Source organism: Cygnus olor, chromosome 16, assembly GCF_009769625.2.
Source record: "Cygnus olor isolate bCygOlo1 chromosome 16, bCygOlo1.pri.v2, whole genome shotgun sequence".
Classification (NCBI taxonomy): domain Eukaryota; kingdom Metazoa; phylum Chordata; class Aves; order Anseriformes; family Anatidae; genus Cygnus; species Cygnus olor.
Genome location: NC_049184.1, coordinates 8,249,899 through 8,267,803, shown reverse-complemented (window position 1 = coordinate 8,267,803; position 17,905 = coordinate 8,249,899). Strand labels below are relative to the sequence as shown.

Below are 17,905 nucleotides of genomic sequence, written 5' to 3'. Positions count from 1 at the left end.
TCACGCACACAAAAATGCAAAAGTGTGTGGCTGCAGAAACGGAGTTGCCATAGCTGTTAGAGACTCAGCGAGACAGGGTGGAATCCAGTGTTTTGGAAGGTTTCCCCGTATGACACAAGATTTTGGAATTTTACAGCTGGTAAATCCTTATTAACACAGGCAGCCACTACTGGCCTGGATTCCCTGGCTTGCTGTTTACTATGGGGGCGCCTAGTGGAAGTGTGCCTGGTCCTGATTATTCAGCTTTGAATCTTAATTGTTTAAAGAGAATATTAAATAATAATAACAATTCTGAGAATAAACAAAAGGCAGAGAGACAAGCTCCCATCACCTGTTGACAGAAAATTGATCATGTAAAAAGCTGGCACGGGGAGTGGAATTCCCTATTCTCCCACTTAGTCATCACATCCTGGTGTGACTCATTTTATTACATGGAGGTTCCCAGTGGTTTTATTTTGAGACGAGCTTTTGTTTAATAATTTATACACAGACACACACAAACACACACGTATAATCTTAAAAAAACAACAAATCTATTTTGATGAATTGGCATAAGGAATTATTTGGAAGAGCTCTGGGATGACAGACTGCCCCTGCTGCTTCACTGCTCAACTACTGTATTTATGTTTTATTTTAGTGTGAATTGAATTCCTCAACAATAGCTGGGGAGAAATCTTCTCTAGACTTGTTCTCAGTGTGCAAAATGTCAGATTTGGGGCTGGGCTGGATGGCGGATGACTAATCCATTGGCCTTTTACCTCCCAGACCTTGACTTGTATCTTTGGCCTTAGTGACTCAAACTCACGTCCTCAGTAAAATGAAGGCACTGGCCTCAGCTCACCATAAACAGAACTTCACTAACTGCAGTGGGCAGTCTCACTTCAGCAAGAAAAAGAAATCCACAGAAATCAGAGTCAGTGAAAAAGTCAATAGCTCTTCTTTTGCAAGTTGTAAATTCATTCATGCTGCGTTTGCTCTAAAGTTTGAAAACTATTCTGAAGTAAAAGCTTAGGAAGCAGCAACTGCTCAGGTGCAATGCTGAGCAACCTTGCACTGACATGAAGCAGAATAACTTCCCAGCTGAAACCAGAATTCATCCCCCAAAAGAGCAAGAGATTTTGTGTGCGTTTTCCCCTGCCTATAAGGTTTCCACATCCCAGAAGTAGTGTCTGTTTTTCTGGAAAGCATTCATTGTTACTAGCTTTGTTCTTGGGGTGGCTTAAAAAGACTTGCCTGTTTTCCAGAGATGCCTGTCATGTACCGATAAAACCTCACGGAGATAATTGCTGTGCGTTTTTGGAGGACTTTCCAAAAGTCACAGTGAATAGGGACAATTCATTGCAAGCCCAAAGGGAACTCTGCAGAAATGCGTAGCGAGGGCAGCTGCCCCACTGGCTACCAGGCTCCATTTCTTTGGGGAACTTGCATGGTTTGCTGCCTGGGAAAAAGGTAACAGGTTGTTCATTAAGTAATTTGTGTAATGCTTGACTGAAAAAGCAATGTACATTTTCAAGCATAAAATCACATGCAGGCACAGAATCACATACAGAGTCGGCACAATAGTGCACTTAGTCTTCAGTTGGAGAGAGCTGCAAAGAAAATTTCCTGAACCTCTCAGTCCATCAGTCATGCTTGTTCAAATAAAGCAGTAAGTTTGTTTCTCTGCTAGTTACTGACCCCAGAGTCATGAGTAAGGGATCGTGAATAATGTGTAAAGGCTGTAACTGGTTCAGAAAACCTTTAATTGGCTAATTAAAAAAAGCCCTATATGGGGCTGCAGAGAATCACCCAAAATGTTCCTAATGCAGACTGACGTTTTGATTTTCCCCAAAGTTTGGAGCAAGACTTTTGGTATGATCATGGTTTGAGCTAGAGAGGGTAGAATTACTTTCTTCCAACAACTCATTCATTCCTCCAAAGAGTGCTGACACAATCAGATCTCTCATCGGGGTTTAATGCTAAGTCTCATAGCCCTGAAGCAGCACAAAAATCTCTATTTCCTGAACATTTAACTGACCTGTGGTGTTAAAGACTTGCCAACTAAGACAAACCATTAAACGAGCAGGGAACCACAACAGTAAAAATATTGCGTGAGGCAGCCATGGCTGGTAAGACCTCAGGGTCCACATCCAAAAATATTTTATCATCTTGAGTGGAACTACCGCTCTTTTCAGAGACATGGATTGAATTCCCCATTGGGGAGGTGGAATTTGAGACACACCACACACGTGGACCTGGCACTGAGCTCCCACGTGATCCCTGCACATACCAGGACATCCTTGCAGTGCTCTGGCTGGCGCGTATCGCTCCCAGGACAGCCCAGCACACGCTCTCTGCATCTTTAAAATACTTCAGCAAAACTGATGCTGTTGTGCTTTTGTAGTTTTCTTACTTTTTCGCTGTTAGTGCAGGTTTAATTATACACAATTATCTGTACTTGTAGACTTTATATTAAGTTACCAGTAAAGCTGGGGATTAATCTTCTCTGTCTACAGGCAGGGAGAGGACCAGTCATTTACCCCGTATGTGGCATGACAGAATTATGGGATAATTAAAGCCAGAATGGACCTCCGGAGGTCGTTGAGCCCAGCCTCCTGCTCAGAACAAAATGCACATGCGGCATTTAGGCACCACTTGGGTCGCAACCCTGATGCTGGAGAAAAGGGCCTGCTCCTGAGCGTGCACATCGTGACGCTGTTTTTGTACTGGGTCCGTGCTCCACCATCATATCAGCAGTGTGGTTTTTAGCACATCCTTACAGTAAAAATCACATTTTTGCTGATGACTTCCTTGAAACATTCACTTTACTTTTCCCCTCCCTCAAAAAAAAACCAATTTATGCGCATTAAAAAAAATTATAAATGTGCTGACAGTTTGGTGCGAGTTTTCTCTGCTCAAAATTTCCTGTAATTGTCCTACAGGTGGACCTTAGAATTCTTCTTAATTTACTGTTCCTGCTGTCTGTTAACTGTCTGAGTGCGAGTAATCAAAAGATTTACCCTTGATTATAGAAGGATAGGTTAGAGCAGAGAGGTATTTCTGCATGTGCTTGTATTTTTCATCTTATTCACAGCTTCCTGCATCCTTCTGCTAAAAGCTCACTGTAATGTGCCTATCCAGAGGGATTAAAGGAAAAGCAAATACTAATTACCTCGAACTAAAGTTTGTACGTTCATAACTATAAAAGTGAAGCAGTGAGACAGATGGAGCCACATCATGATATTTAAGCATAAAGGTCAGCATGTAAGCTGTGGAGTGCTTATATTCAACAGGGCTTCAGAGCTTAAAGAACAGGGACGATGCTGCTGACAGACTTGTTAGGAACCTGTTTAGCCTGCTGCAAGCATGAATATATCCAAACAGAAGCATCCATCATCATTAGGATGATAACCCCTAATACATTTATTTCTTGTTCGGTTGGGCTTATTCTCATTCTTAATCCCCCTAGACTTTGGACTCTGCCTAAACATCATTTGATTTTTATGGTTGGCTTCATTAGTTTTTAGTGCAATTTCAGTGGCTCAGTTACTAAACCAAATCAACTGTGATTGTGGTTGCATGTGCTTCACAGGCCTCGTGAGTACGGCAGATGACTTTGAGGCCTATTTCTCCTTTATTTTTTGCATTTCGGAAATCCTTTTGATTTCTACCTTCTATGTGAAGTTAGTTCTGCTGCATCTGCACAGACTGTTTGAATTTAGCAGTACAGGAACAAAGATGAAAACATTCTGCCTGGAGGAAAAACAGTGTCAAGTATTCCCACTTGGCTGGCCTTGCTGTCAGGACATCTTCATATTGCATTGCTTAGACTGTTCCTGATGCACATCTCTATTAGAGCTCTTATTTTGTCGTGTCTTCTGGTTTTCTTTTACCACCTCTCTTCCTCAAAGTACTATAAAAATTTCTCTTTTGGGGTTGTTTTGGGGGATGTGGGGAGGTTCCTTAACAGCTATTGTGATGGTTTCTTTTCACAAAAATCATCTCGAAGGGGAATCCCCCCATTAAGTATTAATTGTGCTGTCATCAGACGGTGCATTTAGTATCTGCAGGATTAAACCCACAGCCTCCCACTTTCCCGAAGTGTTTACCATTCCAGCCACGGTGAAGCATTAGCTGCATTAACAGGGGTATGGATTTAACCTGGAACAGTCCAGAGCAGTGGCTGAAGCAAATGCTTATTATTAAATAAGGAATACTTTCCATTCATTTGCACAGCGGTCCTCTGGGATGTTAGGGCTAAACAGCAAACCAGGCGAGAGGCTTGCTGGCTCTAATTACACTGCTCGCTCTGGCCGTTCCTCCCCGCCTGCCGTCACCAATCCACATGCTAGCGTGGAGAAGACGACTGACTCACAGGGGAGGGACTTGAGATGCTGAAAAGAGAGAAAAGTCAGAGTTATTTTGTGTTTTCTCTGTGCACCAAAATGCAGTGGCAGTACAGGAGCAAGGTGTTTGGACGTCATGCTGCAGCGGTGCTGTTTTGTGTGTGCATGCAAGCAAGAAATGCACGGAGCTAAGGGAAACACCCGGGGACCGGGCAGGATTGGAGGGAGGAAGGGGCACACTGTGGGCAACTGATCCAGGGAAACCCTCCTCCTCCTCGTGAGTGTTTGGGGGCCGGAATGTAGCAGAGGTTTCTTGGGGATGGGATACCAGGGGAGGCATGGTCCTGCCAGGTTCACTGGGCACGCTGGGGCCCAGGGATGAAGCGATGGAGTGTCTGTGGTGCAGAGCAGCAGCTTGAGCCCTTCTCCGGGAGATGCTGTCCTGAGAGCCAAGCACATCTGTCAGCTCATTGTCTGCGGAGCAGAGAACAAAGAGAAAGCAACAGAAAAAATGCAAAATGCATTTAAAAATACTCTTTCATTTCCCTTTTCGCCAGAAGCAGAAGTGCTTAAATAACAGAGGACAAAAGCAGCTTTTGCAGAATTTCCAAGAATCAGGAAAAATAAAAAGTCCTCTGAGAAGTGTTTTTATGAGCCTTTACCCTGTGCTGCCAGACCTGGGCAAGCAGGAGGGGAACCCCCGCGATTTCCCCCCCTTTAACGCAAACACCAGCCCAGCGGCTGCGGTACTTCAGAGCCCGTCAGTTAGCCTGGCTACGTGTCCCCTGTTCATTTTAAAATCAAACTTTCAGAAAGGTACGAGGCAAATTTTTTTTTCCCATTGGTATTTTTCTTCTGAAAATTGATTGGCTGAAAGACTCAGCAGAATTTAAAATCAAAGGGGTAGAGATTAAAATCTAAAAACCAATAAGGAAGGCATTGCTAAGAAGTATTTCTGGGAATTGTGAGCGACAGTAGATTTCAGAAACCTTTGTAGCCAGGCGAAGCACCCTGTCTGGGTACAAATGTCCTGTGACTGCTCATGTACTTACAGCACTGGGTTACTTTGGCATTACATACAAGGGGATTATATTTTATTTTACTTTATAAATACCATTTTGTGTAACTCAGAATGGGTACGAGCTGCAGTGTAATTAAGAGCAGGAAGACTTCCTGAGGGCTGAAGGCAGAGGCTGTTGTACGTGTCGTGAGGTGCTTTTACTCCAAGCCTGGTGAATATTTGGTCCTGTGCAGGGACTTCAGGCAGGAGTGCTGGTGGCTTTTCTGTAGCAGTGGTGGCAGCACAGAGGTGCAGATCCACTGGTGGAGGTGTTGGGCTTATTCCTTGGTCAGAGGAGTTGTATTGTTTGGTATCGTGCACTGAGGTTTCATATTGCACATACGAGAAATGAGTATAAATAGTGAGAAGGCATGCAAATAGAAATCAAGCATCCTACGTATCTGGTTTCCCAATTACGGCAAGAATCTGTCCCTGTTGAACTACTTCTAGAAAAACCTAAGCTCCGGTGAGAATTCAGAGCATCTGCCAGTTTCACTGTGCACCAGCTCTACAAGTCAGCCCCGAAGCGGCTCAGTTTGCATGCTTCAGTCTCCATGCAACCGGTGCCAGAGCTGGATTTCTATCTAGTCCTTTCTTCTCCTCCTCACCCAGCCTGTCTCCTACCACACTGGTGGGGAGCTGTGTTAGCTTAAAACAGCAAAACGTTTGCTGAGCCCTTGACCCACTATGACCATTAATGAGTTATTTGACCTTCTGGTGCCCTTCATCAAGTAAATTTGGCTGAAATCAAGTCTGGCAAAAAGCAGATGGTGCACCTGTGCAGAATGTTTCATTCCTCGGTTTGCTTAATTTCTACATAAACATTTAATTTTAATATGTACGTAAGTCTTTTCCTGGCGAGAGAAGTGTTCAATGATGTGTTTAAATTAAATGCTGTTCCTTTTGGTTATAACTGGGAAGGTTCTTGAAATTAAGTAAATTTTGAGAGCTTTGCTGACCTGATGCCCTTAATTTGTCCTTGATTTTTTTTTTTATTTTTTTACTTTTTAAGTCAAGCTTTATGATTAAAAAAAAATAGTTACATTAATACTGTGATATTCTTCCAGATGGACAGCAGATCTGGGAAATGGAGGCAACAGTGGATAAAGATAAGAGCCAGCCTGTAAGTATGCAAAACATTGGATGTCCCCTCGTTGAGCTTCTCAGACAGCAACTTGTATTCAAGGGATAGTTTTCAAAGAGCGTCTCAAAAGCAGAAAGAGCAGCTATCTGACTGCTGTGATGACCAAATGTCAAATGCTTCAGCAGTAGATGTGTTGCAAAAAGAAACTATTCATTTAGCAGTAACCCACAGCAAATTGAATAACTGCTAGATTTTGTGTTCTTGCAGAAGACTCTATTGTATCAGCCCAGTTTTGAAAGAGTCTTCTGCAGGATGCTGGCTATACTGACTTCCTTTCGCCTGTATGGAAGTCTTGGGTACTCTGTACTGTGGAGGACAGGATCTGCACTATAGTATTTAAAATTAACGTTGATCTTTCAAGGGAATGGGCCTCATTGTTCACTTTGCGTAATGGGACCTTACTGTAGTTGTTCAGTGCATTTAGGAGCTAGCACTTGCATTGCCATGGGCCATGCCTGTCCTTGCGGAAGAGAATGAGACGCTGTTAATTTCCATGGAAGCAGGATCCGGCTGTCTATAAGTAAGAAGCCTATAGAATAATCTAGTTTATTCTAACACATGGAGGGAGATCTGCAATATTTGTTGCATTTGCCATAAGGAAATATTTTGTTGCATTTCCCATAAATTTAAGGGGACAGTTGTCTTGGCAATGGGCTGATCCGGCTTCATTCGCTTGATGGGAGTTTGCCAGCAATACTTGTTTATCAAGCACAGAATGGCTAACAGCACTGCTGTATTTACCACCATTCTGTGTGTTTTATTTGTAGCTGGGACTTCTCTCTCCAAGTTCAGGACAACATCAAGTACCACAGAGGATACAGTACATAGAAACCATAATGCCAAAAATCTTGCAGTTTTTCACCATCTGCCCTTTTTTCCTTTCTTCCTCACATACCCTTCTTTATAGGGATGAATTGGAAGGTTTACCTTCCTTTATCTCTGGACATGCAATGTGAGAGACATACCCAACAATCTGCTGTCAGCCTCAGTTACTAACTCTGTACTGTCACCTTTCATTGTTTCAGAGCATGCTTTTTGTAGAAATACCAGAGTACCGGAACAAGCACATTCGCACACCTGTGAAGGTGAATTTCTATGTCATCAATGGTAAAAGAAAAAGAAGCCAGCCCCAGCATTTTACCTATCACCCAGGTAATTGTCAAGGACAGAGCAAGTGGTTGCCTTGTTCTCATGAGCAAGATTTTATTTTCTGCTATGTTGTTTTGTTGCCATTATCTGAGGATCTAAATGTTACTGTTTTAATCAGCTGAGTGCAGCTAAGCATCAGCTACTGTTTGGTTTAAAGGGTGCATGTGATTTAGGATCAGGAATTTCCCATAAATTTAAGGGGACAGTTATCTTGGCAATGAGCTGATTCTGCCTTATTCACTTGAAGGCAGTTTGCCAGCAACTTCAGTGGGAGCAGTACACAGTTGACGTGTACGACAGTAAGATAACATCAGATCTGGGAAAATGTAACAAGGGCTTGGTGTGGAGGAAGAAGAGCAATATATATTCTTCAGAATGAGGCTGGTTGAGAAAAATATGAATGCTTTTCTGATGTTCTTCCTCTTGGGAACTGGTGAGCAATCTCACAATAAACGCAACAGGATTACTAATGAGATTCCCAGAATTTCTCAGCTTTGGCTGGGATAAAAATATTGTGAGAAAATTGGAGTATTGTGCTTGTGGAAACCAGAAAGCATAAAATAATAGTACCAGATTTTTTGCAAGCTTTAAAATGATGTCTTAATTTGGCTGGTTTCTAAGGACAGGCAAACATTCATTCTGGTTCTTATTTCAGTTTCCTCTAGCCTAAAAATTTTTGCTCCTCTCCCCAAATTTAAGAACTGTATTAGGACATCACTGATATAAAGGTTTCATATAGTTGCTAAATTGTTCTCCTATAGAATAGGAGAACAGTATTGAGAAGTACAATACTATTTCAATACAATCTCTGAAACAGACCACTTCAGAGTAGAAAACCTTATACTTCCCCAAAATAACCCTGTTGCATGACCATTATATAGTTTCCATTGCGCAGTATTTCTGTATCAAATTTTGATGAAGATTTGACAGAATAAGCATTAGAAATGTCAGAATTTGTCTTTAGAGGACCATTGTTTATCCACACCAAGATTCATACAACTTGTAGTAAATCATAGTCTTTTAAATGATGGTGTCAGAAAGGTCTTCAGCTCTCAGTGCTGGGGAAGTTACATGTAACAAAGGAACTAAAAGAAAGCCCTAAAATAATTAAATTCTGCTTTTGGTCACTAGCTAAATGTTTGACAGAAAAATTAGTAGTTGTTGATGTCATAGGATTTCTGTTTACTCAGTCTTCCTTTGAGATGCAAGTACTACAAGAAACACTTATCTATGGGCTTGTTATTTTGCATATGTTCCAGAATGGCCCTTCAATGAGTTAATATATGAGCTAAAATATTGTACTTTTCAAATTTCAGAAATTTGTGGTTAAATAGTTGATTAAAGATTTTCAGGAATATCTTAGTACAAAGCGCTTTCAAGAGAAAGCTTCCCTTGATTGCATATTTATTAAGCTCAATGCCTGTGAGATACGGGCTCGCACATGCAAATCTTGTAAATGGCTTAAGTCTCTTATTACTCCAAGGAAAACCTCTCTGTTCCTCATCAGCCTGTTACAAATAACATCCTTTGCATGCTTTGTTCTAGTACCATCAATCAAAACAGAGCCCATTGATGACTATGATCCAGCCTTAATCTGCAATACAGTACACAGTGGTCTGGGAACAGTAACACAGCCATACTATTCACAGCACACAATGGTCACCGAATCCCCTTCCTGTCTTGTGGCCACTATGGCTCCCTGCCAGCAGTTGCGCTCAGGCCTTTCTTCTCCTGATTCGCGATACCATCAGCAGAATCCGGCTGCTGTAATATACCAAAGAAGCAAGAGCCTTAGCCCAAGCCAACTGGGCTACCAGCAATCCAGTTTGATGGCTACACCAGTTGCTATTTCAGATGCCCATAGGTCAGTGCTGGTGCATGCTGGTTCTCCAGGCCAAACTTCAGCAGTGCTCCACCACTCTCCAGGCAACCAGCAGTCCTCTCCAGTGATTCACTATTCTCCAACCAACCAGCAGCTGAGGTGTGGAAGTCACCAAGAATTTCAGCACATCATGTGCTGTGAAAATTTCACATCCAATGTTGCAAGACCCAGCCAGCCCCAAGTTAGTCAAGCACAAAGGTTAAGTCCGAGTTCATATCCTACCGTGATCCAGCAGCAGACAGCTTCAGGCCAACGAGCAGCAAAAAATGGACCACCAGTCAGTGACCAGAAAGAAGTATTACCAGCTGGAGTCACTATTAAACAGGAACAGAACCTGGACCAAGCATATCTGGACGACGGTAAGCACTGCTCATCTCTTTTACGGGTTCGTTGGTTCATTGGAGGGAGGGTGAAAGTTCATGACTTAGAGATCCCACCTGTTCCTTGTCACAAAAACAATGTGGCCTCCTTTTGATGTGTATTTGCTGTTTGCTCATAAAAGTAAGTTTTGGTCTTTCATCAGTTGCATTTTTGGTAGATGGCAATGGACTCTGGCAAATGAGCGAAAAACAGAGTGTTCTGCAGAAACCGTCTGTCTTGCTTTGTGACATGGAGTGAGCTGTCAGGTTTCAAGCTGTTGCCATTTTGTTTCCCTTTGCCAAGCATTAGTTTGGAAAATGGAGAAACTGAAACAAAATGCACTTTTAAATTATTTTTTATTATTCATACCAGGGCAAAGTACACTCTGTAAAACGCTTTTGTACATTTCATACCAAAAAAAGCCCATTGAAGAGTCTATCAAGGCCTGTAATGAATGGGGTAGTGCTGCAGGCAAAACTATTGCAGATGTTCTAGATGAACAGTAGGACATTGATAAGTAAAACAATGCTGTTTCTTTGTGGTGAGCCCAGCAGATTTAGACTTTAGGAATGAATATAAGTTAGAGTAAAGCTTTCTTTGAACATATCCTGCTTATTCTTAGGTAGGCAGCTATTGGCAAACTGGTTGATTGGTTTTTTCATTAAAGTAGTGTCACTGTTCCTTGCAAGAGGAAATCAATGCAAAGTTAGTATTTGCAGCTGGCTGCTGCAATCATAAAGGCGAGTAGCAAAACCTACATTGATTTTAGTGGAGCAGAGTGCGGTTGCTGGATATATTGCTGCAAATATATGATGCTCTTACTCATAGCATACAGACCTGACTTTCACATATATTCACTGCTCCTGTCCTTACAGTCTAGGTAACTGCATGCATGATTTGATCCTGTGAAGGTGCACAGTTTTGTGGTTTGCAGGCACCCAGTAGTCTGGGATTTTTCCTGCAGTTACCTACCTAGAGTTGTGAAATTGTGCCTGTGGAAGTTTTATTTTCTTAGATTCAGGTACTGAGTGCTCTGTGGTTGTATCATCTACAGTCTTCCTTGCTGCTTTTGTGGGCAGAGTAGAGCCCGTTAGTCGAGCAGTTGAGTCTGTTTCTCTCTGTTTGAAATGCAGGTGATACATTTTGGGTGCCATGACTGTAAAATCTGGAGAGTTTTTACTAGTATCTTTGTCTGAAGAGAAGTGTCGAATTGGGCTTTAACTGTGAATTTGATTTAGGAGATTTGCTAGATCTGCAAGAAAACAACTAAGAAAAATCCACTTCCCGTTCAGGGAATGGGGCATGATAAGAAAGCAAGATAATCTTTCTGATGATAAAACTGAACTCTCTGTTCTGAGGTACTTTTAATATGAGAAAGTGAGAGCTTCTTCCACATTTCTAGAAATACTCGGTACAAACCTTGTAAAAGAAATAAAAAGAATGAAACTTGAAGTTAAAGCTAGCAGACTTTAGAGTAGAGCCAAAGTCCACTTAAATGAACTCCCAAAATGGACTGCGAAATTAATTTCAATGGGTTTTGAATCAGGCCAGAAACATGTAAATAGAGCATGGCTCACAAGGGATGTGCTTGACCTCTGCTAAGAGAAGCCATTAGGCAGAATAGCAGCAAGTTAGAAATGAAGTTCCAGGCTTCTGCTTGGCTGACGGGGTCATTCCGAACTGATTTCAGACTAGAGATTAATTTATCAATTCTGCCACTCAAGTCGAGCAAGGTGAGTTTGGTTACATACAGCCTCCTTACTGACCTCAGTGAGTTTACATTAGTTAGACGTCTGACTCGGAAAACTGTGATTTACTTTAGGACTTTGCAAAACATTTGATTCTGAAATGTTCAAGGCTTAAATTGAAAAGCCACTCTGTTTGCTGCTGGGGGAAAATGACTCAGAACATAACAAAAGCCATATTTTTCCTAACTAGAAAGTTTATTTTTGTGCTTTATAGTATTAAAAGAAACCAAACCCAAAGGATTATGGAGGCTTTACCCTCAAATCCCTTTTATCCAGAAAGCTATTCTGAGATAAAGTGAGCTGTTAGGCCTTGTTGTGATTTTTCATGGATAGATGCTGAGATGATGGTTCCCCAGCTAGGCTTGGCATGAGTGCGCTGCAGTGCCACTGGTGTACAGACTCTTAGGCAATGGCTGTTTTGGTGTCTCTCGCTTCCCTTCTCTCCTCTTCCCTTCCCCCATCTTCCTCCTCCCTCATCTTTGTTCTTCTTTCTCCATATTTCTGCTGACAGTCCAGCTTTCGACCCTCTCTATAGTTCTGACCTCCTCTTCTCAGCTCTCGTCCTTTGCCTTCGTGGTTAGCGCACAGCCCTGGTGTTCTGGGCTTTGCTTCTATTCTCAGCTCTGCCATGAACTTCTTGTGTGACCTGGGACGAGCCCTGCTCCCTCAGTTCCTCATTGCTGGAGCTGTTCCCTCTCACAGAGGGTACAGTGTCCCATTGTTTGAGCTCTCCTGGAAGTGACCAAGAATAACATCTCATAGATAACACAATTACTGTTTCTATTTACTTCTTCCAACTGCCATTGCTGGCAGGACCCTTCACTATTTTCTTCTCTGCTGCTGCTGAAAAAAAAAAGGTATTTGGCCTTCTTTCTGAGCCCATGGTTTGTTCTTTTCTCAGAGTCTTCACTGCTCCACGGGGCACATAAGATTCGGGGCTTAGCACGCCTAATCTCTCTTTACATCCTGCCGTGTAAAGATAACAGCCAGTTCCACCTCCACAGGAGGATTACTGCCAAACATGTGACCATAGCTCTCGAGGCTGTAAGCTCTTCAGGTCGAGTAGCACAGCTGAAACAGCGAGGACCTTAAGGCAGGTGATGGCAAACGTTGACCTGTCTTCTCCGGTTGGTTGTGCTGTGTGCAAGGAGCTCTGCGCATAGCAGCTGCATAACTGGTGCCAGCCATACTGGCTACCTTCATGACAACTTTAGCGTGTCTGTAACACATTTCTGACCATACTGCAGATGTGGGGATCTGTCATATGCTTTGTTTGAAGGAGACCTTTGTCCTTTTCTCCTCTTACCTGTGCTTCCTTAGGGCAGCAGGTGCCCTGCCCAGCCTATGCAGCCCACTTGCAATTTCTCACCTTTCCCCTGTAAGGCCAAATGGCAAAGTGTGTGGTTGCTGGAAGGAAGGCTGGAGCTCTAGAGTCCCAGAGGCTGGGTTTGGAAAAGCAGCCAGCAGGGAGACTGATGCAGGTTGGATGTTGCCTCCCATATGTGTATCTCCATATACATATTCCTGCATGCACCATTTCTCTGTCCAACAAACAATACATAGATAGATAGATCTGTAACTTTTTGATATGAAAAAGTGAACAGGGATCCCCAGAGGAAAGGACTACGCATGAAAGATTGGCAGAGAAGCATTTATTACACACTTCTGCTTCAGAGGCCCATTGCTGTTGGAAATATTTTGGGAGAGAGGATAAGCCATGGTCAGGAAAACCCTCAGGACTCAACAGGTAATGCTGGCAAGAAGCGATTAGTTAGTTCAAATGCAAGTGAATACCGTAGGAAAAGAGAGTGCTCAGCATGTTTCAGATGAGGCCTCATTTTCATATTGTTCATAACCAAAGCCAGCCACAGTGGTAAACGCTACACCACCAAGCACAAAACCTTAACAAGTAGAGCTGCGTTCTTCCGGGACGTTCAGAACAATCGGCTTAGCTATTTAAAGCAAAAGTCCTGTAAAAAAAATAATTATTTCCAACACCACCCAAAATCCATCGGTGCTGACTTCTGTAGGGGCAGGATGGAGAGCGAGGGTGACCGGGGCTGGGGGCTGCGGCCGTGCCCTGTGCCCCTGCTGCAGAGCCAGGGGTTTGCCGCAGAGCCAGGGGTTTGCTGCACAGCCTGGGGCAGCTGCTCAGCCGCCGTGTGCTGCAGTTCCCATCTGAGACACAGAGAGACAGCGATCGTGTGACAAGAGCAATAGGAGGGGAAATGCATCGCAGACAAAGCTCTCAGATGCGACACGATCTACAAGTGCCTCGTAGAGGTTCAGTGTAAAGCATGGGGTTAGGTCTTCCCATACAAATAAACGGACGTGTAGCTGTTGTCTTGCATGTTACCAACTTGCCTGCCTCAGATTTAGTCCTTCCTTTAGGTTCGGCTGTCATGTTGTGTGCTTTTTACTTTACAAAGAAAAACGATTGTCATTATTCAAATGATAACTATCTAACCACATCTGACACTCAGAACTGTCTGTTTGATACAGGATCTCTAAATTATTTTTGGTGCACCAGTAATCTTTAATGGGGAGGAGAGAAGCAAGGCAGATGGCTGTGTAGTGGTTAATCAGACTGCTGATCAGCAGAGATGCTTTAGAGTGAATTCATGTATTTCACAGAAAATTTCAGATGCAGCAGATAGTTCTTCAGAAAATGAATTTGCAGTGTGTGCAGTGTGGTGCCTGTAAATCACCCGGCACTTTCAATCACCTTCACTACAAGCAACCTGTTAGTTTGGGAGTTCTGCTCGCCACCTCAGTAACCATTGCCCTTACTCGGAATGTGCCAGCTCTCTCCTTTTTCTTTTTGTGTTCTTTCTTTCATTCAACTGCAAGAAGATGTGCAGTCTGAACCCACAGTGGCATGAAATCAAATGCAAATCTCTTCTTTCCTCCGTGGACAGGAAAAACCTTTTCCGAGCAGCTTTTCTCTCTGTAGCCACATAGCTGTCAGGCCCAGGGCTGAGCACCTCCAGGAAACCCCAGCTCCCCTGGGGAAGCAAAGCTACTGTGTCAGCCCTGCATAAGCAGCAGCCAGGCTCTGACCTCCTTCCTGCCAGCACTGGTCTCTCGCTGCCTACTCTGCATCTGCGCTGGTCCCACACGTGCCTCAGGAGCCTGCATCCACTGACACGTGTGTGGATGAGAGGAGAGGGTGAGCACAGGCTGGGGGAAGGAGGATGCTCTGCCACTGTCTGCAGGGCACCGTCCTCACCTCAAAGCCAGAAGTCTTTTGGGGTTTCAGCTCAGGCAGCAGCATGGCACGAGCATCCTCACCCTCCCCAGTCCCTGCATGGCGAGGGTGGCACAGAGCCACCAACCCTCACAGCTTGGTGCCAGCTGGGGATTTCCCTGTGCAGGGGGAACCTCAGCTGCAAGGTGAAGGCAATTTACACCCTCCGTGCATTATAGAGCAGCGGAGCAGCACTAACAGAGGGCAGGGATCCGGCCAGCTGCAGAGAAGCTGCCTTTCTCTTGTAGCACTGTATTGATCTCCTGGCCAGGAAGCACAGAAGATGGTGGCTGTGGGAACACGTTTTAGTTTGATTTATATTTGTCTTCATCGTGCATCTACGCTCATCAAATGCACAGAGGAGAAGAGCAATCCAGGGCAGGGGGGAAATGTTCCTGTTTCCTGGTGCTTTAGACAGGAGGGAATTTGCGTGTTGCAAATGGGCTGTCGTTCAGTAAGGGCAACAGTTTGCATCAAAAAAAGGCACGCTCTGTTTTTAATTAGAACTACTTTTCATAGAAGGTGTGGTCATTTCTGCTCAGACAGGGTTTGACTAAGAGTGAAGCATGTACGTTCTCCACCGTGTTTTGCTCAAGCACTCTAGCAAATCAGGGTATTCATCAGACTCATTCCTGATGCTCTGACTCACTTTATTCCAGATTTTCTGTTCTCTGCTGGGACTTGATGCCACTCCTTGGGTACACTACATGCTTTATGTCTGGATCACTGTTATTGTATGCTTGTGTTAGGACCTAAGTCCCTCATTCGTGTTCCAGAGTCTTGCTTTTGCTAGATGTGATGTGAAAAAAGAACAAAAAGGTGGCTCTGCTCCCCAGAGCCCGTGGTCTGCTGGTAGGAAGTAGAAGGATCTTTCTATCAAGAGGCAGGTCTCCTGGGTTGTGTCTGAGCATGGTCTTTCAGCAACATATTTTACTTCTCTGTACCTCAGTTTACCATTAATAAAATGAATCTTGTTATCCTTTCTTCTAGTACAGTTAAGCATTTAATTAATTCATGTTACTAAAACTCACATGGACTCTCAGGAAGAAAAGAAATGGCTGCATACTTGAATAAGAGCTAAGTATTAGTGTTGTTATGGCAGACAGGCATCTGATGTTGCTCTTCACCTCCTGAAATAATTCACTATTTGAAAATTCAGCCCTTTTTCAAAAACGCTCTTTTCCCAGTAGTTCTGAGTGGCTGTCCTGCCACCTAAAAACATGCAAAACAAAGAAAAGTGAGAAAAAAAAACAACACATACATCTAAAATCAGCAGTGGAGGAAGGAAGAAAATGAATCAAGTGATTAAAACCATAGTTCCACTGGCACCTCTTTGTTCTCGAGCTCAGGAATCTTTAATTGGTGCAGTAAGTGCCCACAGGCAAGTTGTGTTACAAAGCGTTTCCTGTTCAAAAGAACATGCAGACTCCATTAGGAGACCACAGGCACCGCCGCCAAGAACTGACAGTGCAGGATGGGTACGTGAAAGCTTGCTCCGTGCCTCAGTGGGCAGGGTCCCACCAGCAACCCATGCACCAAGACAATAAAGCCCAATCCTGGCGATTTGCTGGTGGAAGGCATGCCACCGTTTGAAGACTTAAACAGCGGACTGTTATCAGCAGAAAGCACTTAGTTTTCAGAAGGCATCAAGCAATTTTCAATGATAGTTTTGAAATACTGGCAGAATTACTTGAAAAAAAGAACTTGTTCATGCAGTTGGGAATTGAAAGCTTCTAAACCACAATAAAGTCCTTTCCCAGACTTGCTGTCCATTTACTCCACGCTCATGGCATTCCTTAGACGGTCTGAATCACAGACAGCAGACAGCTCTTATAAAGACGACCATAGACACCCATCTGTTGGAAGACATCTGCCAAAACAGACCATACATCTACTTTTATTCCTTCAATCCACTTTCAGTTTAAAGGGATAACAACAATAACATTTTTCAGTCCAGTGACACTGTTCGTTCAGTGCAGAGGAACAGTAATGAATTAAAACAATTCCACAGCAGAAAGAAGCAGGCAAGGCTTTCCCCCAGCTCTTACAAGTTGGACAAAGCGGGGGCATGGAGCTGCTGAGTTGCCCAAGGTGATGCAGAATGGCGCTGCTAAAACCAAACTAGCCTCGAGCATCCTACGCTGCCAGGTCCCCCAGCCACGTCCTTCCTGCAGATGTGGGGGTACCAACAGTACCTTGGGGCCATTGCCTGGAAATGCCCCCCAGGCTGTGAAAGCACACATGTAGCGACGGGAGGCATGGCAGAGCTACTCGCTCCTTTTTCTGTCTTTCCATCAGACTCACTCTTTTCATACCGTGTATATCAAAGCGTGCTATCCGCTTTCTAGGAGTGAATGAGTGACTGCTGGCAAGCAGTACGTTACCTGTCACTGAGAACAGGTGTGGCTGTTAGAAACACCCTCATTTCTTAGGGCAAAGCTTGGAGAAAGAGCAAAGCTGTCACACGAGCAAATACAGGGTGTAAAAAAAATGAATCAGTGGTCTTCCTGTCAGCTAGGGGTGACACTGAGGGCTCCACACAGAAAGTCTTTTAGTTCAGGCAAAGTCATGACTGTTTTGACAATATTATTTTTAAATGGGCCTTTGGAAATGAGACGCAAGAAATGTGCAGATAGCACTTTTATAAGAAAAGTGTGCAAAAGCAGGAAAGGGGGTTAACTCCTTCTAGAGCTGAATTCACCGTTTTGCCTTGAACTAGAGGAGTGCTTTCTGGAAGCCTTTAACAAGGCTTGATTTACACTTAGGCAGCTTACCACAGAACTATGCTGGTTAAGGTGGTTGATTTTTTTTCTTTTGCTAACACAGCTATTATGGTATGAGCCCTTGTATAGACACAGCTCCGTCGGTGTAAAAGCGCTGGGATCAGCACAGCTGGTGCCAAGGCAGGGAACCACCACCAGCTGCTCCACTGAAAGCCTTTTGTACATCCGCATGGGGAGGGCTTCACCGGCAGCACCAGTGCCGCTCAG

At 43.7% G+C, this 17,905-nt stretch overlaps 1 protein-coding gene across 7 annotated transcripts in view; it reads left to right on the top strand.

The window, feature by feature from the left end:
* NFATC2 (nuclear factor of activated T cells 2) overlaps positions 1-17,905 on the top strand; it is a 109,147-nt gene that overhangs the window by 65,005 nt on the left and 26,237 nt on the right. For all 7 annotated transcript variants that reach the window (XM_040575534.1, XM_040575530.1, XM_040575531.1 and 4 more), the window contains 3 exons: positions 6,453-6,508; positions 7,555-7,681; positions 9,224-9,919. In XM_040575534.1, coding sequence (XP_040431468.1) covers positions 6,453-6,508; positions 7,555-7,681; positions 9,224-9,919 — 879 coding nt within the window. The remainder of the gene's footprint in view (positions 1-6,452; positions 6,509-7,554; positions 7,682-9,223; positions 9,920-17,905) is intronic.